This window comes from Pristiophorus japonicus, chromosome 7 (genome assembly GCF_044704955.1).
Source record: "Pristiophorus japonicus isolate sPriJap1 chromosome 7, sPriJap1.hap1, whole genome shotgun sequence".
Lineage (NCBI taxonomy): Eukaryota > Metazoa > Chordata > Chondrichthyes > Pristiophoridae > Pristiophorus > Pristiophorus japonicus.
In genome coordinates, this window is record NC_091983.1 from 194,942,338 (window position 1) to 194,970,000 (window position 27,663).

The 27,663-nt window shown below is 46.8% G+C and overlaps 1 protein-coding gene across 4 annotated transcripts in view; it reads right to left on the bottom strand.

Moving 5' to 3' along the window:
* The window catches only part of ak9 (adenylate kinase 9), a 702,269-nt gene that overhangs the window by 131,933 nt on the left and 542,673 nt on the right, over positions 1–27,663 (bottom strand). For 3 of the 4 annotated variants that reach the window (XM_070885675.1, XM_070885672.1, XM_070885674.1), the window contains one exon: positions 21,474–21,692. In XM_070885675.1, coding sequence (XP_070741776.1) covers positions 21,474–21,692 — 219 coding nt within the window. The remainder of the gene's footprint in view (positions 1–21,473; positions 21,693–27,663) is intronic. The other variant, XM_070885673.1, reaches the window with a different exon arrangement.

The following is a 27,663-nucleotide window of genomic DNA, read 5'->3' on the forward strand; positions in this document are numbered from 1 at the left end:
CCACACCTAGAGTACTGCGAACAGTTTTGATCTCCTTATTTAAGGAGGGATATACTTGCATTGGAGACAGTTCAGAGAAGGTTCACTAAGTTGATTACTGAGATGAAGGGGTTGACTTATGAAGAAAGGTTGAGCAGGTTGAGCCTATACTCATTGGTGTTTAGAAGAATGAGAGGTGAACTTATTGAAACATATAAGATACTGAGGGGGCTCGACAACGTAGATGCAGAGAGGATGTTTCCACTCGTGGGGGCATCTAAAACTAGGGGGCATAGTTTAATAAGGGATTGCCCATTTAGAACTGAGATGAGGAGGAATTTCTTCTTTCAAAGAGTCATAAATCTGTGGAATTCTCTGCCACAGAAAGCTGTGAAGGCTGGGTCATTGAATAAATTTAAGGTGGAGATAGACAGATTTTTGAAGAATAAGGGAGTGAAGGGTTATTGGGAATGGCCAATGAAGTGGCACTGAGCCCAGGATCAGATCAGCCATGATCTTCTTGAATGGCGGAGCAGGTTCGAGGGGCCAAATGGCCTCCATCTGCTCCTATTTCTTATCTTCTTATATTCATACCAATTCCAATAGGTTTCATTGATCCTCTGCATCCCTGAGCCTTACTAAGTTGAAACCTTTAAGCATATTCCCACATCAGCTGTGTTCCCCCAATGAGAATAGTCCATTTATTTGAGCTAATCCTCATATAGTTTAATCTCTAGCCCCTTTATTACTTTTGTAGCTCTTTTCTTGGCTAAATTATTTCTATAGTGTGGGTTCCCATCAGGTTTTATTGATATTCATATGAAAACTGACATTGTTAATTCATGTCAGGATCCCAGTAAATTATTCTTGGTATATTTGGTTTATTATACCTATTTCAGTTGCCCATAGAGATATTGTATGGTGTCATAGATCAGATAACTGTATTATCTTATTTTAAAGGTGAGCAGCGGGAAGTGTTACAAGGACACCGTCAAAGCCTCCCTGGTAAAGTGCGACATCACCACTGACACCTGGGAGACCCTGGCCGAAGGTGGAGAAAGTGCATCCGAGAGGGTGTTGAGTTCTTTGAGTCTTCATGCAAAGAGCGTGAAGAGTTCAAGCGCAGACAGCGGAAGGAGCGTGCGGCAAACCAGCACCACCCTCCCCTTCCCTTGACGAATGTCTGTCCCACCTGTGACAGGGTCTGTGGCTCTCGTATTGGACTGTTCAGCCACCAGCGAAGTCACTTTGGGAGTGGAAGCAAGTCTTCCTCGATTCCGAGGGATTGCCTATGATGATGATTTTAATAAAGACTTTATTTATATATTATTTAAAATCTTACATCTCTGTGTATTCCATTATAAATTGTTATGAACATTTATAATGGAAACTGCTTATATAAAATTGCCACCTTATAATTATATCCTTCCTCCAGTGATGGCATTGTAGTACTTCAAATTTACATTTCCCAGCTCCTCAGCTTGTAGTGCAAAGAACTCCCACGCTCCAACCATCTCTGCTTCGCAAATTGCAGTAAATTTTGCTATTTAACTATAAATAATATCAAACCAAAGTATTATCTAAAAATAAGGGCAGAATATTCAATGACACCACTATGACTTTAAAATGGACACTTAATTACAACTGTGCACCCTGGTTCACGATTACCCAACCCTCCACCTTATCTTACACTTACACTTGGGCCTAGAAATTGGATGCGACCCAAAAACAGGCAGGGGTATCACTATGCAGGATTAGCCTGGGTCCATTGAGTCCAATGCAGGCAGCATGCAAACTTTGTGCTGCCTGCTAATTAAACTGATTGCAGCAGTAAGGAAGTGGTACACATGCAGTTCAGTGGCTTAGTGCATCAGCAGGGGTCCAAGTTCGTGTGGGGCGAGCACCAATTAAAGCTAGCCTGAACTCTTAAAGGGGAGGTGCATCATCATCATCATAGGCAGTCCCTCGAAATCGAGGAAGACTTGCTTCCACTCTAAAAGTGAGTTCTCAGGTGACTGAACAGTCCAATACGGGAATTACAGTCTCTGTCACAGGTGGGACAGACAGTCGTTGAAGGAAAGGGTGGGTGGGGAATCTGGTTTGCCGCACACTCCTTCCGCTACCTGTGCTTGTTTTCTGCATGCTCTCGGCGACGAGACTCGAGGAGCTCAGCGCCCTCCCGGATGCTCTTCCTCCACTTAGGGCGGTCTTTGGCCAGGGATTCCCAGGTGTCGGTGGGGATGTTGCACTTTATCAAGGAGGCTTTGAGGGTGTCCTTGAAACGTTTCCTCTGCCCACCTGGGGCTCGCTTCCCATGTAGGAGTTCCGAGTAGAGCGCTTGCTTTGGGAGTCTTGTGTCAGGCATGCAGTCAACGTGGCCCGCCCAATGGACTGGTCGAGTGTGGTCAGTGCTTTGATGCTGGGGATGTTGGCCTGATCAAGAACACTGATGTTGGTGCGTCTATCCTCCCAGGGGATTTCCAGGATCTTGCAGAGGTGCATTCCAGCTTCAGCAGGTGGTGGAAGTGGCTGAAAACAGACTGAGGAGCAAGAAAACTGAGTGATGGCACAACATGGCAGAGAGAGAGCTGTCAAATTTTCAGATGCAGCACTGGAGACCTTAGTGCAGGAAGTGGACGGGGGAAGAGAGGTCCTCTATCCACAAGGGGCCAGGAGACCGCCAGATAAACTGAAACGGTATTGCAGTCAATGCGAGCAGTGTAGCCCCGTGGACCTGGATGAATGCCGCAAGAAGTTTAATTACCTCACACGAGTGGTCAAGTCAGTGAATTCATCGTCAAATGCCATATCCCACAAACTGCACCACTAGCCTCAAAAACTGTACCATAGCCCCATCACTCACCTATCAACAATCTCTATCACTCAAGGCTCATATCTCACATTCAGATGCTTCATGTCACCCTCACACCCACATCTCACAACAACCATACACTGCCAGCTATTCGACCACTGGCGGAGCAGACTTGAAGGACCAAATGGCTTACTCCAGCTCCTATTTCTTATGTTCTTATGATAGAAATATAGAAACATAGAAAATAGGTGCAGGAGTAGGCCATTCGGCCCTTCTAGCCTGCACCGCCATTCAATGAGTTCATGGCTGAACAGGCAACTTCAGTACCCCATTCCTGCTTTCTCGCCATACCCCTTGATCCCCCCAGTAGTAAGGACTTCATCTAACTCCTTTTTGAATATATTTAGTGAATTGGCCTCAACTACTTTCTGTGGTAGAGAATTCCACAGGTTCACCACTCTCTGGGTGAAGAAGTTTCTCCTCATCTCGGTCCTAAATGGCTTACCCCTTATCCTTAGACTGTGACCCCTGGTTCTGGACTTCCCCAACATTGGGAACATTCTTTCTGCATCTAACCTGTCTGAATCCATCAGAATTTTAAACGTTTCTATGAGGTCTCCTCTCATTCTTCTGAACTCCAGTGAATACAAGCCCAGTTGATCCAGTCTTTCTTGATAGGTCAGTCCCGCCATCCCGGGAATCAGTCTGGTGAACCTTCGCTGCACTTCCTCAATAGCAAGAATGTCCTTCCTCAGGTTAGGAGACCAAAACTGTACACAATACTCCAGGTGTGGCCTCACCAAGGCCCTGTACAACTGTAGTAACACCTCCCTGCCCCTGTACTCAAATCCCCTCGCTATGAAGGCCAACATGCCATTTGCTTTCTTAACCGCCTGCTGTACCTGCATGCCAACCTTCAATGACTGATGTACCATGACACCCAGGTCTCGTTGCACCTCCCCTTTTCCTAATCTGTCACCATTCAGATAATAGTCTGTCTCTCTGTTTTTACCACCAAAGTGGATAACCTCACATTTATCCACATTATACTTCATCTGCCATGCACTTACCCACTCACCTAACCTATCCAAGTCGCTCTGCAGCCTCATAGCATCCTCCTCGCAGCTCACACTGCCGGATGGCCAAACACAGTGAACCAGACTCACTGGCACACTTCCCTCTCTCTTGTAGGACAAGATCGTAAGCAGCTGAAGCTAACTGGAGGGGACAGGTGCGTCTTCATAACCTGACCCCACTCGAAGAGGTGGTGATTGTCATAATTGGAATGGCCATAACTGAGGCCGTGTCTAGTGGCGGCACTGAAAGCATTGAAGATGATGGTATGCTCATACATAATCGCCCTTCTCACATCCTACTTCCTCCTCATCCCACAATCTCTTCTGACTTACAAGCTACAGATGGTGCAAGCTTGCTATTCCCGCCCCTCCGCCGATCACAACACTACACTCTCAGTTCAGAGACCCAAGAAATCCAACTTGGCCAGATAATGGTGCAAGAGGAAGAGGAGAGAGATGATGAAGAAGAAACACCATCACTTGATGGACACTTGCAGCCACAAGCTCAGATACTGGCACTGCGTGGACTTTAGAGGGTAGCTTAGAAGTGGGATCTGCACATGGTGAGTTACCCGGCATGAGGTGCAGCCAGGGCAGGGGTAAAGGGTAGAGCAGGTACCAGCTCCCCGCACGCAAGTTCTGCTGCACAGGATTCAGATGAGGACTGTGATGGGTCAGTTGGGCATGCACAATGAAATGACTGGTGCATTGGCACGTCTGCCAGAAAGCCTGTACGCAATGTCAAAGAGCATGGAGGAGTGCAACACCAACTTTGCAGAGGGTTTTGCGCAGAATGTAGAAGAGGTGGGCAGATTCATTAGCGGACCCAACCATCATGCAGCATCTGATGGGCAATGTTTCAGCTTCCATTGCAGCACAAGCAGCATCCAGTTGCAGGGTGTCACAGCAGTCCAGCAATCTGTTATCCAGCCGATTACCAGGATTGCGGAGGCACAGCCCCAGGGGAGTGGCAATGGCTCCATGGAGGACAAACCTGCTGTCCTCTCTGAGGATGACAGCATTCGTCCTCCCACCACTGTCACTCCGTCAGTGCCCTTGCTGTTGCCTATCAGCCAGCCAGCCCAGAATGTTGCCACCTATGCCGAAGTGGTGCAGTTCAAAGCTGAGCTATTATGCCAAGAGCTGTTCAAGGTCACCTGCAAGACCATCTGCAGTCTCCCCCATTGAAAGTCAGCAGCCTTCCACTAAACATGCTGCAGCCACTGTGGAAGCACTGTGTAGGAGCACTAGAACAGGCAAAGGCACACTGAAGACAGCCATTAAGGGAAGGCACAAGGGTGATTAATTGACTTTTGATTGAAATATTGGGGGCAAGTTTTGGGCCTCCTTAAGAACGGCGCACCTCCGAGAGGTACGCCTGTTTCCTGGAATAAAAAGTGTACCTAAAGCCTACCTCGGCATTCTGCGCTCTGAATCGGGCTCGTTCCAGCTCGGCGCGGCGTACCAGCATCTGCGGGGGGCAGGGCCAAAGCATGGCGCTGAAGAGTAGGGGGGGCGGGGCTACCTCACAGCAGCAGATTTTGTGCCGTCAGTCCTGCGCATGCATTGGCACTCGGCCATTTTTAAAGGTAAATGAGGAAAAGTGCTGTTTTGTTTTGTGGAGCTCTGGAAAGGCTTGTGAGTGAATTTTGCTGATTTGTTTTGTGCCTGAAGGAGTGCTTTTAGCAGCACTGTTGAAGAAATCATCTGCTGAAATCAGTGAGTGCTGCTTGTTGCTGCTAAACTTCTAGGATAAGTGCTGCATAGCTGCATATAAAATAAGGACTGTGTGTTTTGAAAAATCAGAGTGTCAATTCAATGCAGCAATGGAACAACATCCACCAAGAACAAAGAATTTCTTGCATAAGGAAGTGGAGACATTAGTTAACGTCATTGAGCAGAGATGGCAGGAGCTGGATACCAGCAACAGAGGTCGCATAAAAGTGCCACCCAAAGAAATGAAGAAACGCTGGAACCAAGTTGCAGAAGATTATTGCGCAATGGTATATACCAGATCTGGAAGCCAGTGTAAAAAGAAATGGCACGACTTTGGTCAAGTAGTTAGTGCAAGTAATATTTCCATTTTTCAATGGAATCTTAATTGTAAATGTGACTATCTGTACATGTCCCACCCTGCACTCTGTAAAAAGTTATATTTTAATATTTGTAGAAGAAATTGGCCCACAACAAAAGGTAAAGAACTCGAACAGGAGGGCAGGAAAAAGAGTGGGAGAGCGATAGTGATAGGGGATTCAATTGTAAGAGGAATAGATAGGCGTTTCTGCGGCCGCAACCGAGACTCCAGGATGGTATGTTGCCTCCCTGGTGCAAGGGTCAAGGATGTCTCGGAGCGGGTGCAGGACATTCTAAAAAGGGAGGGAGAACAGCCAGTTGTCGTGGTGCATATTGGTACCAACGACATAGGTAAAAAAAGGGATGAGGTCCTATGAAACGAATTTAAGGAGCAAGGAGCTAAATTAAAAAGTAGGACCTCAAAAGTAGTAATCTCGGGATTGCTACCAGTGCCACGTGCTAGTCAGAGTAGGAATCACAGTACAGCGCAGATGAATACGTGGCTTGAGCAGTGGTGCAGCAGGGAGGGATTCAAATTCCTGGGGCATTGGAACCGTTTCTGGGGGAAGTGGGACCAGTACAAATTGGACAGTCTGCACCTAGGCAGAACCAGAATCAATGTCCTAGGGGGAGTGTTTGCTAGTGCTGTTGGGGAGGAGTTAAACTAATATGGCAGGGGGATGGGAACCAATGCAGGGAGACAGAGGGAAACAAAAAGGAGACAAAAGCAAAAGACAGAAAGGAGATGAGGAAAAGTGGAGGGCAGAGAAACCCAAGGCAAAGAACAAAAAGGGCCACTGTACAGCAAAATTCTAAAAGGACAAAGGGTGTTAAAAAAACAAGCCTGAAGGCTTTGTGTCTTAATGCAAAGAGTATCCGTAATAAGGAGAATGAATTAACTGTGCAAATAGATGTTAACAAATATGATGTGATTGGGATTACAGAGACGTCGCTCCAGGATGATCAGGGCTGGGAACTCAACATCCAGAGGTATTCAACATTCAGGAAGGATAGAATAAAAGGAAAAGGAGGTGGGGTAGCATTGCTGGTTAAAAAGGAGATTAATGCAATAGTTAGGAAGGACATTAGCTTGGATGATGTGGAATCTATATGGGTAGAGCTGCAGAACACCAAAGGGCAAAAAACGTTAGTGGGAGTTGTGTACAGACCCCAAACAGTAGTAGTGATGTTGGGGAGGGCATCAAACAGGAAATTAGGGGTGCATGCAATAAAGGTGCAGCAGTTATAATGGGTGACTTTAATATGCACATAGATTGGGCTAACCAAACTGGAAGCAATACGGTGGAGGAGGATTTCCTGGAGTGCATAAGGGATGGTTTTCTAGACCAATATGTCGAGGAACCAACTAGGGGGGAGGCCATCTTAGACTGGGTGTTGTGTAATGAGAGAGGATTAATTAGCAATCTCGTTGTGCGAGGCCTCTTGGGGAAGAGTGACCATAATATGGTGGAATTCTGCATTAGGATGGAGAATGAAACAGTTAATTCAGAGACCATGGTCCAGAACTGAAAGAAAGGTAACTTTGAAGGTATGAGGAGTGAATTGGCTAGGATAAATTGGCGAATGATACTTAAGGGGTTGACTGTGGATGGGCAATGGCAGACATTTAGAGACCGCATGGATGAACTACAACAATTGTACATCCCTGTCTGGCATAGAAATAAAAAAGGGAAGGTGGCTCAACCGTGGCTATCAAGGGAAATCAGGGATAGTATTAAAGCCAAGGAAGTGGCATACAAATTGGCCAGAAATAGCAGCGAACCCAGGGACTGGGAGAAATTTAGAACTCAGCAGAGGAGGACAAAGGGTTTGATTAGGGCAGGGAAAATGGAGTACGAGAAGAACATTAAGATGGATTGCAAAAGTTTCTATAGATATGTAAAGAGAAAAAGGTTAGTAAAGACAAATGTAGGTCCCCTGCAGTCAGAATCAGGGGAAATCATAACCGGAAACAAAGAAATAGCAGACCAATTGAACAAGTACTTTGGTTCGGTATTCAGTAAGGAGGACACAAACAACCTTCCGGATATAAAAGGGGTCAGAGGGTCTAGTAAGGAGGAGGAACTGAGGGAAATCCTTATTAGTCGGGAAATTGTGTTGGGAAATTGATGGGATTGAAGACCGATAAATCCTCAGGGCCTGATGGACTGCATCCCAGAGTACTTAAGGAGGTGGCCTTGGAAATAGCGGATGCATTGACAGTCATTTTCCAACATTCCATTGACTCTGGATCAGTTCCTATCGAGTGGAGGGTAGCCAACATTACCCCACTTTTTAAAAAACGAGGGAGAGAGAAAACAGGGAATTATAGGCCGGTCAGCCTGACCTCAGTAGTGGGCAAAATGATGGAATCAATTATTAAGGATGTCATAGCAGTGCATTTGGAAAGAGGTGACATGATAGGTCCAAGTCAGCATGGATTTGTGAAAGGGAAATCATGCTTGACAAATCTTCTGGAATTTTTTGAGGATGTTTCCAGTAGAGTGGACAAGGGAGAACCAGTTGATGTGGTATATTTGGACTTTCAGAAGGCTTTCGACAAGGTCCCACACAAGAGATTAATGTGCAAAGTTAAAGCACATGGGATTGGGGGCAGTGTGCTGACATGGATTGAGAACTGGTTGTCAGACAGGAAGCAAAGAGTAGGAGTAAATGAGTACTTTTCAGAATGGCAGGCAGTGACTAGTGGGGTACCGCAAGGTTCTGTGCTGGGGCCCCAGCTGTTTACACTGTACATTAATGATTTAGACGAGGGGATTAAATGTGGTATCTCCAAATTTGCGGATGACACTAAATTGGGTGGCACTGTGAGCTGCGAGGAGGATGCTATGAGGCTGCAAAGTGACTTGGGTAGGTTAGGTGAGTGGGCAAATGCATGGCAGATGAAGTATAATGTGGATAAATGTGAGGTTATCCACTTTGGTGGTAAAAACAGAGAGACAGACTATTATCTGAATGGTGACAGATTAGGAAAAGGGGAGGTGCAACGAGACCTGGGTGTCATGGTATATCAGTCATTGAAGGTTGGCATGCAGGTACAGCAGGCGGTTAAGAAAGCAAATGGCATGTTGGCCTTCATAGCGAGGGGATTTGAGTACAGGGGCAGGGAGGTGTTACTACAGTTGTATAGGGCCTTGGTGAGGCCACACCTCGAGTATTGTGTAAAGTTTTGGTCTCCTAACTTGAGGAAGGACATTCTTGCTATTGAGGGAGTGCAGCGAAGGTTCACCAGACTGATTCCTGGGATGGCGGGACTGACATATCAAGAAAGACTGGGCTTGTATTCACTGGAGTTCAGAAGAATGAGAGGGGACCTCATAGAAACGTTTAAAATTCTGATGGGTTCAGACAGGTTAGATGCAGGAAGAATGTTCCCAATGTTGGGGAAGTCCAGAACCAGGGGTCACAGTCTAAGGATAAGGGGTAAGCCATTTAGGACCGAGATGAGGAGAAACTTCTTCACCCAGAGAGTGATGAACCTGTGGAATTCTCTACCACAGAAAGTTGTTGAGGCCAATTCACTAAATATATTCAAAAAGGAGTTAGATGAAGTCCTTACTACTAGGGGGATCAAGGGGTATGGCGAGAAAGCAGGAATGGGGTACTGAAGTTGCCGGTTCAGCCATGAACTCATTGAATGGCGGTGCAGGCTAGAAGGGCCGGATGGCCTACTCCTGCACCTATTTTCTATGTTTCTATATTTCTCGGAGGAGGCATGCCAAATCTGCATCCACTGACACCCTTGGAACAGAGGGCAGCTGCTATGATGAGTCGTACATGGAGAAAAGCAATCAGTACAGCACAAGCTGGGCCCACACGCGAGGAAGAGGGTAAGTCCTGAAAATGCATCGTAGCCCTTCAAAGCAACCTGCTGCCTGACCTGCTATGTGTGAGAGTACTCATGCCACTCATCCTAATCCCTCCTCTGCTGCTAAACATTTGACTGTTCTGATTTATTTTGCAGATGATCATGCCAATCCTGAAGATCTTGAAGATCCAGAAGAAGAACCAGAAGAGGATGATCCAGACCAAGGGTGGCTGCAGGCGTGGACATGAAATGTCTTCAGGGGAGACCTTCCAACTTAATATTTATGAGCTCATATTAGCGGACATCAGTGTTTCAAACCCTTGCATAGGTTCTGGTTCCACCTTCCATGGTTTCACAGATTCCGACGTTGCAGGTCCCAGTGGTGCTGCTGGTGTAATGCAGCAGTTTACACCCACTGCCCCACCGTCCCAGCCTGCGCCTCCCACTTCCATAGGTTCTGGTTCCACCTTCCATGGTTTCACAGATTCCGATGTTGCGGGTCCCAGTGGTGCTGCTGGTGTAATGCAGCAGTTTCCACCCACTGCCCCACCATCCCAGCCTGCACCTCCCACTGGAGTGGTACCGGATGCAAGACCCAGGGCCCCACCATCCCACCCCGCGGTTCCCACTGGAGTGGAGCCGGATGCAAGACCCAGGGTCGCACCATCCCAACCCGCGGTTCCCACTGGAGTGGAGCCAGATGCAAGACCCAGGACCCCACCATCCCAGCCTGCGGCTTCCACTTGAGTGCTGCTGTTTGAAACACCCAGGGTCCCACCATCCCAGCCCATGGCTCCCAGTGGAGTGGTGTCGTGAGGCAGACCCAAGCAGAGGAGAAGGAGATTGGAAACACGCTCTCCTGAGATGCAGCGTGCAACAGATGTGGCTCAGGTTGTGGCATTGGGTGTGGAGAGCAATGGCCTTACCCGATCACTCGTAGGCAGTGTCAGAGCAGTGGGTGAAGAGGTAACAGTACTGATGAGAGAAATAGCAGTAATGACACAGGAAATGAGGGAGGGAATGTCAGAGGGAGTGCAAGCAACAGCACAGGCCGTCAGGGAGGGCATGCGAGTGTCGACACCGGCCCTCGTAGAGGTAGCTGCTGCAATAAGGGCACACAGCCTGGCCAATCAAATGACATCCCCATGAAGAAGTGAACATTCACAGAGATGTGGATGAGAGATGGTTGCAGCCTTTCTTTGCTGCTTTTGTTCTTGTTCTTGATGTAACTGTAATAATGTTTTTCAAATTGAAATTGTTTTGTAACTTTTGTAACTTTACAACTTTATAAGTAATCTTAAAGTTTTTCAGTGATCTTAAAGAATCATATTAAAAAGTAAAGTTTGATACAACAAATATTTTATTACACTAACGTTAACTTTTCAATAAAATATTTTTTCATTAAAACTGAATCATTTCCATTAACACAACACAACATAGGAACAACTCCAAAAAATAAACATTTCCATGCACAACAGTTACCACAGAGCCCTCAGGCATCAGTAATTGAAGCGTTCCCCTGATGAGCTGCTGGCGCAGGGCTCGAGCAATCGTTAAAGGAGCACGATGGACCGCCCTCCTCTGACCTCATGCTCTGGCATCAGGCACTTGCATGCTTTCCTGGTCGTCATCATTATTCTCATCCTGCTCTTCCAAATTACTATCATCAGGCACTCTCCCCTCAAGTGGGTCTTCTGGTTCCACTACCAGCTCCTGCTGCCTCATGATGGCTAAGTTATGCAGCGGCAGCACACAACAGTGAACTGACCGACAATCTTAGGAGAGTATTGCAAGTGGCCTCCGGAATGGTCCAGGCATCGGAAACGCTGTTTCAAGATGCCAATGGTTCACTCTATGATGCTGTGCATCGCAATGTGCGACATGTTGTACTGATGGTCAGCTTCCGTCCGTGTTACACGTAGGGGCGTCATGAGCCAGGTGGCGAGGCCATATCCTTTGTCTCCCAGTAGCCAGCTCTGTCCTTCTGGCTGCTGCTCAAACATGTCAGATATAATGCTGTCGCGTAGGATGAATGCATCATGGGTGCTGCCAGGGTATCTCTCATCGACTGACATGATGCGCTGCTTGTCGTCACACACGAGCTGCACATTGATGGAGTGGAAACCTTTTCGATTCCTGTACTCCTCGGAATCCTCCACAGGTGCTCGCAAGGCGATGTGGGTACAATCAATGCAGCCCTGTACCTTTGGGAAGCCAGCAATCCTGGAGAAGCCCATAGCCCTGTCATGCATTGCTTGGCTAGTCATTGGGAACTTGATGAAGTCATTCCTCTGCGCATACTGTGCAGCCATGACCTAGTAAACGCAGGCATGTATTGCACGTTGAGAGATGGTGCACACATCTCTAGTTGTAGCTTGAAAAGATCCCGAGGCATAGAAGGAAAGTGCAGCTGTAATCTTCACTTCAACAGACAAGGCAGTCGGCGTTCTGCTTCTGGCCTGTAAATCTGCTCTCAGCATATCACAGATCTCAACGACAACTTCTCTGTGGAAACGCAGCCTTTTGAAACAATCAGCCTCGCTCATATCCAGGTACGAACGCCTGGCTCGATATTGCCGACGTGGGTAAGGTCTTCTGCCTATCAGCCTACGGGCTATGATGTTCCTGGTGCGGTGAGCTCTAATCAATTCTCTCCAATGCAGTGAATTGATGGAGAACCATTGCATAACCTGTGGTGTTGATAATGCAGCACCCATACTTGAAGTATAAATTAAACTTTTAAACTTGCTGGCTGGCTGGCTGGCTCTCCCTCCCAGTGCTTTGTACCCCTACCCTGTCCCCTGGCTGAATGGCCTAAGTGTTCGCAGCTCGGAGGCTGCTGCTGCCGTCGCTGTGGGTGATCTGACGCCGCCCCTGTCCCCTGGCCGAATGGCCTAAATCTTCATAGCTCGGAGGCTGCTGCTGCTGCTGCTTCAGACAGGTAGAAAGATTAAATGTATTTTTTATTTGCTTTATTTATCATTTATTATTCAGGGTGGCTCTTTATTTGTAGAAGTGAAAGTGTTAAATGCTTGTTAAATTCCATAATTTCCCTTCCCCCCTCCCTATATCTCGTTCCCTGCGCCTAATTTCTAAAGTGTAGGCAAGGTTTTTCTGAGTGCACAAAAATCTACACTTACTCCATTCTAAGTTAGTTTGGAGTAAGTTTTCGCTGCCTAAACTTGCAAAACAGGCGTAAGTGGCTGGACACGTCCCCTTTTGAAAAACAAAATCTGTTCTAAAATGAAGCTATTCCAACTCACTCGAACTGGAGCAAACTAAATGCCAAGAATTGCAATTTCTAAGCTGCTCCATTCTAAACTAGTTGCTCCAAAAAAATAGGAGCAACTCAGGCTGAAACTTGAGCCCATTGTAATGGTGTAATTCATAAAATTGGTTTGGAATGTTTGTTTTGTGATGGCTTTATTGGTAACATTGTGGCCAAGAGGCCTTCCCCCTTCCACTTCCTTCTCCTCCTCTTTCACTTCCTCCTTCTCCTCTTCCATTTCATCCTTCTCTGGATGCCATATACCTGATGGCAAAGGCTGTGCCCTCATGATGGCGAGGTTGTGGAGCATGCAGCAGACCACGACGAATCTTGAGACGCGCTGTACTGCAATGCTCTTCCATAGTCCAGGCAGTGGAAGCTTTGTTTAAGGACACTAATGATCTGTTTTATAATATTCTATTATATGCATGCTGCCCACATGTGGTTGGGTAGTGTAGTGGAGTATGAGCCAGGTGGTCAGCAGATAGCCCTTGTCACCCAGAAGCCACCCTCTGGTTTGTTGCGGTGGCTCAAATGCTGATGGTGCAGCGGACTGCCAGAGAATGAAGGCATCATGGCTACTGCTAGTATACCTAGCATTGACTTGCATGATGCGGTGAGTATGGTCGCATACCGGCTGGATATTGAGGGAGTGGAATCCCTTCCAGTTGTGGTACATCTCCAAACTGAGATGCAACGCCGCAAAGTGATGTGTGTACAACCAATGCCACCGTGCACCATGGAGAAGCCTCTATCCTGGCGAAGCCACGTGCTCTCTCTGCCTGCTTCTCTCTGGTAACAGAGAATGAAATGTATTCAGCTCTCCTTGCATACAGAGCCTCACTCATTTCCCTTATACAGGAGTGGACAGCAAACTGGGAGATGTTACAAATGTCGCCTGCTCAGCCTGGAAGGAGCCCACGCAAAGAAGCTCAAGGCCACAGTCACCTTTACAGCCACTGGCATTGCTATCCTCGCCCTGGACTGAGGCTGCAGGTCTGCCTGCAGCAGGTGGCAGATTTCTGTAAGCACTTCCGTTGTAAATTGGTGACATCACACACACTGTTTGTCGCTGAAGTTGAGGTAGGAGAATTGTTCCCTGAAGACCCTGGGTGGATATGGCCTCCGGCTGAGAGCCCTTCTCCCCTCCTCCTCCTGCCTCTTCTAGCAGTTTATCCTGCTCTGTGTTGCCTCTGCTCATTCTCCCTGTCATGCTGCAGACCAAGGGGGTTACAAATTACTGCACCCATGTCTGGGAGCAGTTGGTCTGAGCAGATCACTTGTAAGTCAGTACCAAGTCCTTGAGCACATGCAAAATCACTCCTTGTAGACTTTAAGCAACCTTAAAGAAGTCTAGAAAGCAACAAACACATGTTCAAACTCAGCAACAGTTAGTAGAAATCAATTAGCAACTAAAGTGTAGTAAGTGATCGTCCCTTTAAATAGCACTGGTGTGGGATCCTTTCTGCTGCTGAATGCTGTGCAAGGTTAAGAGAAGGTATTAGCTCCAGCGTTGAGGTCGAAAAGGGCAGCGGTGGCGTCAAATCAACATTACACGCTGATTGACGTCAGGATCTGCCTACTCTGCATACTAATTGCGCACAATCCCAGCGTCAATGCTAATACCTTCACCAAAATGGGATTCTGCGTGGACACAAAACGGCACCGTAGCACTGAAAAAACGGGCGCAATGAAGCCAAATTTCTAGCACTTGGTCTTCACGCACAGAGAATCAACTATATTCTCTTAATATTTCTTTATGTGACATTGTGACTGAAGTCACTCTAATTTGATTATGTTCTGTCAGAGCAAAGAGCGGCCAATTGATTTCTGAGTCACAGATATGTATATATGTAAATCAGGTATCTTTGAGTTCCTCAGCTTCTATGATGTCTTCAATTAAATTTAAGGGAGTTATACGTGCCTCAGAATGGAGGTGGAAAGGGGAAGTTTTCTTGATGTATTGTTCACTAGTTATTACAACAGTTAAGTTGGCTGCAAATATTAGTCAGTTAAGGGATAAAGCATTGAACAATCATTATTCATGCTCTTTCTATGTCCAAAACAATGTAATTGTTTAAAAACACAATGGCTCTGATCTTGACTGATACGTCCTTACTATACAGTATAAATGCACACGAGGCCCATGCTTGACAGAAGGTCAGTCTGTGACCTGTCCTTTATTCCTTAGCACTCAAGTCATGAAGGTGGGTGGAGCTTCCCCTTTTATATCTGAAGGCCCAGGTTAGGAGTGTCTCCCACCTAGTGGTCAGTATTCTCACGGTGTACAACTTAGGTCACATTATACATGGGTTACAATGCTGGTTGAATACATGACATCACCTTCCCCCCCAAAGTCTTATTGGGATCACAGGTTGAGTCTCTCTGGTGGTTTACGCTCCCTTGTAGAGCGCCTGAGTTGGGGCTCCGGTTGTTGGGCGCTGGCCTGAGTGTCTGCTGTTTGCGATGCCTCAGGCCTGTCCGGACTGCCCACAGTGATTGGGCTCTCCTCCCTTTGGTCCCGGAGTTCGGTCACCTGTGGTGGAGTGAACTCTATATCGTGTTCTTCCCCTGCTTCTTCTATGGGGTTGCTGAACCTCCTTTTTGTTTGATCCACATGTTTGCGGCAGATTTGTCCATTGGTAAGTTTAACTACCAGAATCCTATTTCCCTCTTTGGCAACCACAGTGCCTGCGAGCCATTTGGGCCCTGCGGCATAGTTGAGGACAAAAACAGGATCATTTACATCAATACATCGCGCCCTCGCATTCCTGTCATGGTAGTCATATTGTGACTGGCGCCTGCTCTCGACAATTTCTTTCATGGTGGGGTGTATAAGGGATAACCGGGTTTTGAGCGTCCTTTTCATTAGTAGCTCTGCGGGTGGAACCCCTGTGAGCGAGTGTGGTCGGGATCTATAGGCCAACAGGAGGCATGATAAGCGGGTTTGTAGGGAATCCCCTTGGATTCTGAGCATCCCCTGTTTGATTATCTGCACTGCTCGTTCTGCCTGGCCGTTTGAGGCCGGCTTGAACGGTGCCGTTCTAACATGGTTAATTCCATTGCCTGCCATGAAGTCCTGGAATTCAGTGCTTGTGAAGCACGGGACATTGTCGCTGACCAAGACCGTGGGCGGCGAACATTGCCCGTAGACTTTCTACTGTGGCAGAGGATGTGCTTGAATTTAAAATGTCACACTCGATCCATTTGGAGTAGGCGTCTACTACAACCAAAAACATTTTCCCCATGAAAGGACCTGCGTAGTCCACATGGATGCGTGACCAAGGCTTGGCGGGCCATGGCCAGGGGCTAAGGGGGGCTTCCCTGGGCGCGTTGCCCAGCTGGGCACACGTGTTGCACCTGCGAACACAAAGTTCCAGATCTGCGTCTATCCCTGGCCACCAAACGTGTGACCTGGCAATTGCCTTCATCGTGACAATGCCCGGGTGCCCATTGTGGAGTTCTCTGATGAACACCTCTCTGCCCATCTGGGGCATGACTACGCGGTTTCCCCACAGTAGGCAATCGGCCTGAATCGAGAGTTCATCCTTGCGCCTGTGAAATGGTTTAAATTTCTCAGGGCATGCCCTGTACGTGGCTGCCCAGTCCCCATTCAGGACACATTTCTTGACTAGAGACAATAGCGGGTCTCTATTTGTCCAGACTTTAATCTGACGGGCTGTCACGGGTGAGCCTTCGCTTCCGAAAGCTTCAACAGTCATGACCATCTCAGCACCATGCTCGGTAGCCCCCTCAGTGGTGGCAAGTGGGAGCCTGCTGAGTGCATCGGCGCAGTTTTCAGTGCCCGGTCTGTGCCGAATTGTGTAGTCATAGGCGGCTAACGTGAGTGCCCACCTCTGTATGCGGGCCGATGCGTTTGCATTTATGGCCTTGTTGTCGGCCAAAAGGGACGTTAGGGGTTTGTGATCTGTCTCCAGCTCAAATTTCCTGCCAAACAGGTACTGGTGCATTTTCTTTACCGCAAATACACATGCGAGTGCCTCCTTTTCTACCATCCCGTAGCCCCTTTCTGCCTGGGACAGACTTCTGGAGGCATAAGCTACCGGTTGTAACTGACCCTTGGCATTGACATGCTGCAACACACACAAGACACCATAGGACGACGCATCGCACGTTAACACAAGTTTCTTACATGGGTCATATAGCGTTAACAGATTGTTGGAACATAACAAATTGCGTGCTCTATTAAAAGTCCTTTCCTAGCTGTCCCCCCAGACCCATTCGCGACCTTTGCGTAGGAGCACGTGTAGCGGCTCTAGCAGCGTGCTCAATTTGGGAAGAAAGTTCCCAAAATAGTTCAGGAGCCCCAGGAACGAACGCAGCTCCGTCGTGTTACGGGGTCTGGGTGCTCTCTGGATCGCTTCCGTCTTGGACGCAGTAGGGCTGATCCCGTCTGTTGCTACCCTCATCCCCAGGAATTCTACCTCTGGAGCTAGGAAGACGCACTTCGCCTTTTTCAGTGGCAGACCTACCCGGTCCAGTCTGCGTAGCACCTCCTCCAGGTTGTGGAGGTGTTCTTCAGTATCGTAACCTGTAATGAGGATGTCGTCCTGAAAAACCACCGTCCCTGGAATCGACTTGAGGAGGCTTTCCATATTTCGTTGGAAGATCGCGGCGGCCGAGCGAATCCCGAACGGACACCTGTTGTACTCAAACAACCCCTTGTGTGTCGTGATGGTGGTCAGCTTCTTCGACTCACTCGCCAGCTCCTGGGTCATGTAAGCTGAGGTCAGGTCCAATTTTGAAAAAAGTTTGCCACCGGATAGCGTCGCAAAGAGGTCCTCCGCTCTCGGTAGCGGATACTGGTCTTGGAGTGACACCCGATTGATGGTGGCCTTGTAATCGCCACATATCCTGACCGACCCATCTGCCTTGAGCACCGGCACAATCGGGCTCGCCCAGTCACTGAATTCGACTGGCGAGATGATGCCCTCCCTCAGCAGGCGGTCCAATTCGCCTTCTATCTTTTCCCGCATCACGTACGGCACCGCTCTGGCCTTGTGGTGTACTGGCCTGGCGTCCGCGTTTATGTGAATCACTACCTTGGCCCCCATGAAAGTGCCAATGCCGGGTTGAAATAATGAGTCAAATTTGTCCAGGATCTGTGAGCATGATACTCGCTCCACAGAGGAAATTGCATTGACATCGCTCCATTTCCAGTTCATGACAGCAAGCCAACTCCTCCCCAGTAGTGCGGGACCATCCCCTGGGACAATCCAGAGTGGCAGTCTGTTCTCCGAGTCTTTGTGGGTCACGACTACCGTGGTACTGCCTAGCACCGGAATGATCTGCTTTGTGTAAGTCCGTAGCTGTGCGTCAATCGCCGGTAATTTTGGCCTCCTAGCCTTGGATGCCCACAACTTTTCGAACTGTTTGATACCCATCAGGGACTGGCTCCATTGTGTCTAACTCCATTGATACTGGGATGCCATTGAGGAGCACTTTCATCATTAGCGGTGGTGTCCTGGTGTATGAACTGTATACGTGCTCCACACGAACTCGCTGAACTTCAGCTTCCAGCGATTTCCCCCAGTGTCCATTTCTGCAGGTATTTTGCTCATCTCTGCAAACTCCGGCTGAGTGTGTGCCTCCACGCCTCCAGCATGAGTTGCGGTTTGAAACAAAAGGTCCCTTGCCAGTCGATCGTCCCTGACTGCCCCTGTTATTGTCCTTGAGTGCACCATTAACAGGTGTTGATGGCCCCATTACTGGCCACATTGTCCCTTGCAATGGTGTGAATCGCCGTTCAGCTTGCCATTGTCTCTGTCGAACTCCCCCTCTGGGTTCGACTATATGTTGGGGCATGCCCGACTGCCCTTGTCTGCCTGGAGAACTGTGTGCTGCTTTAACAATGTTGAATCTCTGTCCCAACCATTCCTTAACACAGTACCTCTCGTCTGTTCTGCTATTGGCCATGCTCGCGTGGTTTAAATCCCAGTTTCTTGTCGCCATTGATATGTCCTTACTATACAGTATAAATGCACACGAAGCCCATGCTTGAGAGAAGGTCAGTCTGTGACCTGTCCTTTATTCCTTAGCACTCAAGTGATGAAGGTGGGTGGAGCTTCCCCTTTTATACCTGAAGGTCCAGGTTAGGAGTGTCTCCCACCTAGTGGTCAGTGTACAACTTAGGTCAGTTTATACATGGGTTACAATGCTGGTTGAATACATGACATTGACTGGCGGGACTGGGCAGGGCGGGTGGGGAGGGGCAGGGGCTGGGGTGGGGGGGGAGGTGTTTTGGTCAGGCATGCTGTGCAGTTTTAGCATCACAGGGTGGGTTTTTTTCCAGTAGGTTCCCTGTCTGGAAGCAAACCTTATTGACAGGCTTGACTCCCTGTCGGGCAGGCAATGCTCCGGAGGAGGCTGCAGGCTAGCAGCAGGTAGGGAGCCTGCAGCTGGATTAGTGTGAATGGGTGGCGAGGTGGTTGCCGGTCCCGGCAGGGGTGGGCGGCCTGATCGTGCCAGGGGGTGGGGGTCCGATGGCAGGCAGGGAAATAGGTAAACTTGGTGGGCCGGGAGGAAGTGCTGTAAAGGCACTTACCTCTTCCATGAAACAGTCCTCCTGTCCTTTTATCTGCCGGGTTTCCCAAGGCCCGGGTAATCCGGCAAGCTAGGATTAAACCTGGAAGATAGGTTAAATCTGAAGCACGCAGCCTCATTATAATTTATAAATGTCCAACACGCCTAAAACCAGAAGTGGGTCGGTTGGAGATGGGTTGGGTTTGTGTATGAGATTTTAACATTTTCATATCTCACTAACCCAAACCCACCTATTTTTTTGGGGGCGGGGAGGCGGCGGGGTAAAGTTCCACCAGATGTTTCTGTGTAAAGATCACTAGTCATTTGGGATTGCTGACCTCCTGAGAGGTATGAATTTGTTCCAGCTGGCATTTTAGAATAAGGGGCCGCCCATTTAAAACTGAGATGAGGAGAAATTTCTTCTCTCAGAGGGTTGTAAATCTGTGGATTTCTCTGCCTCAGAGAGCTGTGGAAGCTGGGACATTGAATAAATTTAAGACAGAAAATAGACAGTTTCTTAAACGAGAAGGGGATAAGGGGTCATGGGGAGCGGGCAGGGAAGTGGACCTGAGTCCATGATCATATTGAATGGCGGAGCAAGCTCAAGGGGCCATATGGCCTACTCCTCCTCCTATTTCTTATGTTCAGTCAGTGTCTGCAGCAGGTGTTCATTGATAGTTCCATTTGCAGAGCCACCTGACAGAGAAATATAAACCAGAGCCTTTTCTCAGTTCACCAGTTCAGTATAGTTCTCGTCAGGCTTCAGTAAAACAACAACTTGTATTTATGTAGCGCCTTTAACGTAGTGAAACGTCCCAAGGTGCTTCACAGGAGTATTATGCGATAAAAATTTGACACCAAGCCGTATAAGTAGAAATTAGCGCAGGTAACCAAAAGCTTGGTCAAAGAGGTATGTTTTAAGGAGCATCTTGAAGGAGGAGAGAGAGATAGAGAGGTGGAGAGTTTTAGGCAGGGAGTTCAGAGCTTGGGGCCTAGGCAACAGAAGGCACGGCCTCAATGGTTAAGCGATTATAATCCTGGATGCTCAGGAAGCCAGAACTAGTGGAGCCAATGTAGATCAGCGAGCACAGGGGTGATAGGTGAGCGACACTTGGTGCGAGATAGAACACGGGCAGCCGAGTTTTGGATCACCTCTAATTTACGTAGGCTAGAATATGGGAGACTAGCAAGGGGATGGAATGAAGAACCCCATGAATAACCCAGTACATGCATAAGATATTCCTCACAGGCATATATCCCAAGTTATCAGAAATTATTATCTGCCCTGGGATACCACAAACTTTGGAGGCAAAATGTCAGGCTGGAGGATTGTGGCCTAAGTCTCCTTCTTCTCCTCTTCCTGGCCTAATTCATAGCCCTCTGGCACACTCCTGTTGGAGTTGGAGTTAGGGAGCAGCTGAGGATTATCTCTACGTAAGGAACACATTTTTCTTTTGTTTAAGAGCCTACACCTTAATCAATTGAGCCTTAATTAAACTGGAAAGGATGGAAAATACAATATCTTGCATACTCCTTTCCAGTAAGACATTCTAATAATCAAGCAATTTTAATAAGCAAAATTGATTAAATGTCCCATACATGTGAAATATTGCAGTGAACACAATTTCTAAAATGTAACTGGGATAGTTGTAAAGAACTGCTAGCTAATTCACAAGATGATCTTAAAAATCTCAATTTAATATCTAGTACAGCTTTTAAGAGATTAAAATGAAATTTTATTCTAATACAAAGACTCCATAAATAAGTCTAAAGATATGACTCAATAATTAATTATTGCTAATGAAAAGGTACTTAGCATGATTTTCTTTTAAGATTTTGTTTTATAAACGCATATATATTGCACATAAATTTTAATAGTATTGTTCCACTTACCTCAACAACATCCCAGAAGCCAAAACTACTCAACATTTTATAGGAATTCCCCAATACCTTGTGAGCAAGTTTTAAATTCACTGGGAAACATTTTTCAAACAGGCCATCACGATTTTTCACTAGTGGTTCCACGTTCCGATACAATTTGTAGTGGACAATGTGAGGTTTGCGTTTTCCATTTATCACAATGCACGGTATCAAAAATTCTCTGAGTTGATCCTGTTAATATCAAGCAAAGGAGCATTTCAAACAAATGAGTCAGATTATTTATTTGCATGTAGATACAGATATCAGAGAACTGAGTAATACATATGAGATGTCTAGTACTGATCACAGACTAACTATGCTTCAACTTCAGTATCAGTAGTGGGGAAAATGTTGGAATCAATTATTAAAGATGAAATAGCAGCGCATTTGGAAAGTAGTGACAGTATCGGTCCAAGTCAGCATGGATTTATGAAAGGGAAATCATGCTTGACAAATCGTCTCGACTTTTTTGAGGATGTAACTAGTAGAGTGGACAAGGGAGAACCAGTTGATGTGGTGTATTTGGACTTTCAAAAGGCTTTTGACAAGGTCCCGCACAAGAGATTAGTGTGCAAAATTAAAGCACATGGTATTGGCGGTAATGTACTGACGTGGATAGAGAACTGGTTGGCATACAGGAAGCAGAGGTTCGGGATAAACGGTTCCTTTTCAGAATGGCAGGCAGTAACTAGTGGGGTACCGCAGGGCTCAGTGCTGGGACCCCAGCTATTTACAATATACATTAATGATTTAGATGAAGGAATTGAGTGCAATATCTCCAAGTTTGCAGATGACACTAAGCTGGGCGGCGGTGTGAGCTGTGAGGAGAACGCTAAGAGGCTGTAAGGTGACTTGCACAGGTTAGGTGAGTGGGCAAATGCATGGCAGATGCAGTATAATGTGGATAAATGTGAAGTTATCCACTTTGGTGGCAAAAACACATCTGAATGGCGGCAGATTAGGACAAGGGGAGGTGCAACGAGACCTGGGTGTCATGGTACATCAGTCATTGAAAGTTGGCATGCAGGTACAGCAGGCGGTGAAGAAGGCAAATGGTATGTTGGCCTTCATCGCTAGGGGATTTGAGTATAGGAGCAGGGAGGTCTTATTGCTGTTGTACAGGGCCTTAGTGAGGCCTCATCTGGAATATTGTGTTCAGTTTTGGTCTCCTAATCTGAGGAAGAATGTTCTTGCTATGGAGGGAGTGCAGCAAAGGTTCACCAGACTGATTCCCAGGATGGCAGGACTGACATATGAAGAGAGACTGGATCGACTGGGCCTGTATTCACTGGAGTTTAGAAGGATGAGAGGGGATCTCATACAAACATATAAAATTCTGACGGGACTGGACAGGTTAGATGCAGGAAGAATGTTCCCGATGTTGGGGGAAGTCCAGAACCACGGGACATTGTCTAAGGGTAAAGGGTAAGCCATTTAGGACTGAGATGAGGAGAAACTTCTTCAATCAGAGAGTTGGTAACCTGTGAAATTCCTTACCGCAGAGAGCTGTTGATGCCAGTTCATTGGATATATTCAAGAGGGAGTTAAATATGGCCCTTATGGCTAAAGGGATCAAGAGGTATGGAGAGAAAGCAGGAAAGGGGTACTGAGGGAATGATCAGCCATGATCTTATTAAATGGTGGTGCAGGCTCGAAGGGCCGAATGGCCTACTCCTGCACCTATTTTCTATGTTTGATTCGAACACAAATATTTGTTTAACTATTCTGTTAGTCAGTTTATTTTATCTCCACCAAACTTGTGCAATAGAGCGATCAAACCGACACGAACAGATACACTGGTTTTAATGAACTTGCGTAATACTGTGATTGTGAAGTTATTTCTTAAAGATTAAAAATGGCTGTGAATTGGTAGTTTTCTTTTCTTCGCTTCCTCCCACTTCTGGCGTGGCCCGCGCTGTTTGCCATCTTGGTGAGGGTGACAGCGCGGCCGGTACATACGGCCGCTGACAGAATGCCGAGTAGGCAGACCGTGACGTCAGTCAGCATGTAACGCTGATTTAATAACATAAGAAATAGGAGCAGGAGTAGGCCATTTGGCTCCTCGAGCCTGTTCCGCTATTTAATAAGATCATGGCTGATCTGACCGTGGACTCAGTTCCATTTCCCTGCCCGCTTCCCATAACCCTTTATTCCCTTATCACTCAAAAATCTGCCTTAAATATATTCAATGACCCAGCCTCCACAGCTCTTTGGGGCAGAGAATTTCATAGATTTACAACCCTCTGAGAGAACAAATTTCTCCTCATCTCAGTTTTAAATGGGCGGCCACTTATTCTAAGACTATGTCCCCTAGTTTTAGTTTCCCCTCTGAGTGGAAATATCCTCTGCATCCACCTTGTCGAGCCCCCTCATTATCTTTTAAGTTTCAATAAGATCACCTCTCATTCTTCTGAACTCCAATGTGTATAGGCCCAATCTACTCAACCTATCCTCATAATTCAATCCCCATATCTCTGGAATCAACTAAATGAACCTTCTCTGAACAGCCTCCAAACCTTCCTTAAATACGGAGATCAAAACTGTATGCAGTACTCCAGATGTGGCCTCACCAATACCCTGTACAGTTGTAGCAGGACTTCTCTGCTTTTATACTCTATCCCCCTTGCAATAAAGGCCAACATTCAATTTGCCTTCCTGATTACTTGCTGTACTTGCGTACTAACTTTTTATATTTCATCCGCAAGGACCCCCAGGTCTCTCTGTACTGCAGCACTTTGTGCAATTTTTCTCCATTTAAATTATAATTTGCTTTTCTATTTTTTTCTGCCAAAGTGGATAACTTCACATTTTCCCACATTTTACTCCTTCTGCCAAATTTTTACCCATTCACTTAGCCTGTCTATATCCCTTTGCAGATTTTTTTGTGTCCTCCACACAATTTGCTTTCCCACCCATCTTTGCATCATCAGCAAACTTGGCTACATTACACTCTGTCCCTTCGTCCAAGTCATTGATATAGATTGTAAATAGTTGAGGACCCAGCACCGATCCCTGCGGCACCCCACTAGTCACTGTTTGCCAACTGGAAAATGACCCATTTATCCCGACTCTCTGGTTTTTTGTTGGTTAGCCAATCCTCTATCCATGCTAATGTATTACCCTCAACCCCGTGAGCTTTTATCTAGTGCAGAAACCTTTTATGTGGCATCTTATCAATTGCCTTCTGGAAATCCAAATATACCACATTCAATGGTTCCCCCTTATCCACCCTGTTCATTACATCCTCAAAGAACTCCAGCAAATTTGTCAAACATGATTTCCCTTTCATAAAACCATGCTGACTCTGCTTGATTGAATCATGCTTTTCCAAATGTCCCGCTACTGCTTTCTTAATAATGGACTCTCAACATTTTCCCAACGACAGATGTTAGGCTAACTGGTCTATAGTTTCCTGCTTTTTGTCTGCCTCCTTGTTTAAATAGGGCTGGTTTTCCAATCCACTGGGACCGCCCCAGAATCCAAGGAATTTTGGTAGATTACTAGCAATGCATCCACTATCTCTGCAGCCACTTCTCTTAAGACCCTAGGATGTAAGCCATCAGGTCCATTTGATGGGCAACCTGCCATTTTTGATGTCACTGCTCCATTCAATGCATTGAACAGTGCGTTCAGCTGCATGAGGAACCCCCCCACCAGCGCTACTTAAAGGGATACATCCAACCTGTAAGTGTTGCTTATTGCTTTTGTACTGGCTCTTGCAGAGTTTGTGTGAGTACTGGGTTGCTGTAAGAGATTTCAAAAGTTGTTAAAGTGTGCAGAGAGTGCTGCTGAACTATTGGATGGCGTTGCCTCCTACTGGAAGGCCTCTGAGTACATCACTTGCTCCCAGTCATGGAGGCTTCACTTACAGTCCCTCTTTCACTGAAGAAACATAGAAACATAGAAAATAGGTGCAGGAGTAGGCCATTCGGCCCTTCGAGCCTGCACCGCCATTCAATGAGTTCATGGCTGAACATGCAACTTCAGTACCCCCTTCCTGCTTTCTCGCCATACCCCTTAATCCCCCTAGTAGTAAGGACTACATCTAACTCCTTTTTGAATATATTTAGTGAATTGGTCAACAACTTTCTGTGGTAGAAAATTCCACAGGTTTACCACTCTCTGGGTGAAGAAGTTTCTCCTCATCTCGGTCCTAAATGGCTTACCCCTTATCCTTAGACTGTGACCCCTGGTTCTGGACTTCCCCAACATTGGGAACATTCTTCCTGCATCTAACCTGTCTAAACCCGTCAGAATTTTAAACGTTTCTTTGAGATCCCCTCTCATTCTTCTGAACTCCAGTGAATACAAGCCCAGTTGATCCAGTCTTTCTTGATAGGTCAGTCCCGCCATCCCGGGAATCAGTCTGGTGACCCTTCGCTGCACTCCCTCAATAGCAAGAATGTCCTTCCTCAAGTTAGGAGACCAAAACTGTACACAATACTCCAGGTGTGGCCTCACCAAGGCCCTGTACAACTGTAGCAACACCTCCCTGCCCCTGTACTCAAATCCCCTCGCTATGAAGGCCAACATGCCATTTGCTTTCTTAACCGCCTGCTGTACCTGCATGCCAACCTTCAATGACTGATGTACCATGACACCCAGGTCTCGTTGCACCTCCCCTTTTCCTAATCTGTCACCATTCAGATAATAGTCTGTCTCTCTGTTTTTACCACCAAAGTGGATAACCTTACATTTATCCACATTATACTTCATCTGCCATGCATTTGCCCACTCACCTAACCTATCCAAGTCACTCATAGCATCCTCCTCACAGCTCACACTGCCACCCAACTTAGTGTCATCCGCAAATTTGGATGAAGGGAGATGGAGATGGAGCAGAGGCAGCAAAGAAGACAAGCTGCTCGCAGAGGGAGGAGGGAGAGGATGGCTCACAGTAGGAGACCTTGGTGCCCTTTCTCTGCCCTGTTGATCCATTACTCAGTCATAGTTGCCTTGGCAAGCATTTCCAGCAGCTGCTGAATGCACCTTTAAGAGCTGCAGACTGCCTTTAAAAATGGAGGCTAACTTTAAATAGAGCTAGCTGGACGCTCAGCCACTCAGCAACGCACTCAGCACTGTGCTGCACGCATCAATCATGGTAATTAGCAGGCAGTACGAAGGTCGCATGCTGCCTGTATTACTTTCAACAGGCGCGGGCCGATTGTGCAGCGCAATCCCAATGCCTGTTTTCGAGCTTAATTGAATTTTTAGTCCTATATGCAAACCAAATTAAAACCATGAAAACCTTGAAGCTCTTTTGCAGTTGTCCTCACCCATAAAAAAACTGTTTCCTCCTAAACGGTTGCTTTTAAAAAATGCATCCAAACAGCTGTAATTAGAAAAAAGGGAAAAAGCATCATAACATACTAGTGAAGATGATCAACTGCCCGGTGTAATGCAAGGAATATTTAAAGGAGTAATCTTGGCTGTTTCTCTCAAGTGCTTCCCTCTTGTACTTCTATGCACTCTATTACCTAACAGTGCCAATGAACTTCTGGATGCCATCTGAGCTCCTGAATTGAAGACAACGGCTGGCTACTGACTGTCTATGAGCTGCATGGGACTTAATATTTTGGCAGCCACTGTCTGGGAAGACCAACTGCAGGTTTCATCTCCAAAGCAGACCTGGGGGCAACTGGTCCTGCTGCTGGTGGATGTAGTCACTTGCTTGCAAGCAGTGCCAAATAGCATTGAACAACTGCTAAACTTGAATACTGAGCAGACTCATGACTGTTGCTGGAAGGGAAGTGAATAATCCCTCCCCCAACCATAAGTAGCTAGTGCATCTTTCTTGGAATTAACCTGGGTGTACTTCCTGCTTGCACTGGATTTCTGATTTGACATGTAGTATATATTTGCAGAATCAGATCCAGAGTTTTCTCTCTACCTGGAGGAAACAAATTTGGATATCCTTGCAGCTAAGATAGTCTTCCAGTAAATGGTCAAACTGCCCCTTAAGTTTAGAGAAGGCAACATGCTTCTGAACGTCATCTGACAATGGAGACAGGTATTTTATGCATCCCTCTCCCACTCCGAAAGATCCATGATATTTGGTACAAATTTGGAAACCTTTAACTGGCTCTAAACAAAAGCTGAAGGTGTGATGATCAGGCCAAACAATTTATAAGAGTTGCAGCGAGGTGATGCTGAAAAGCATCCA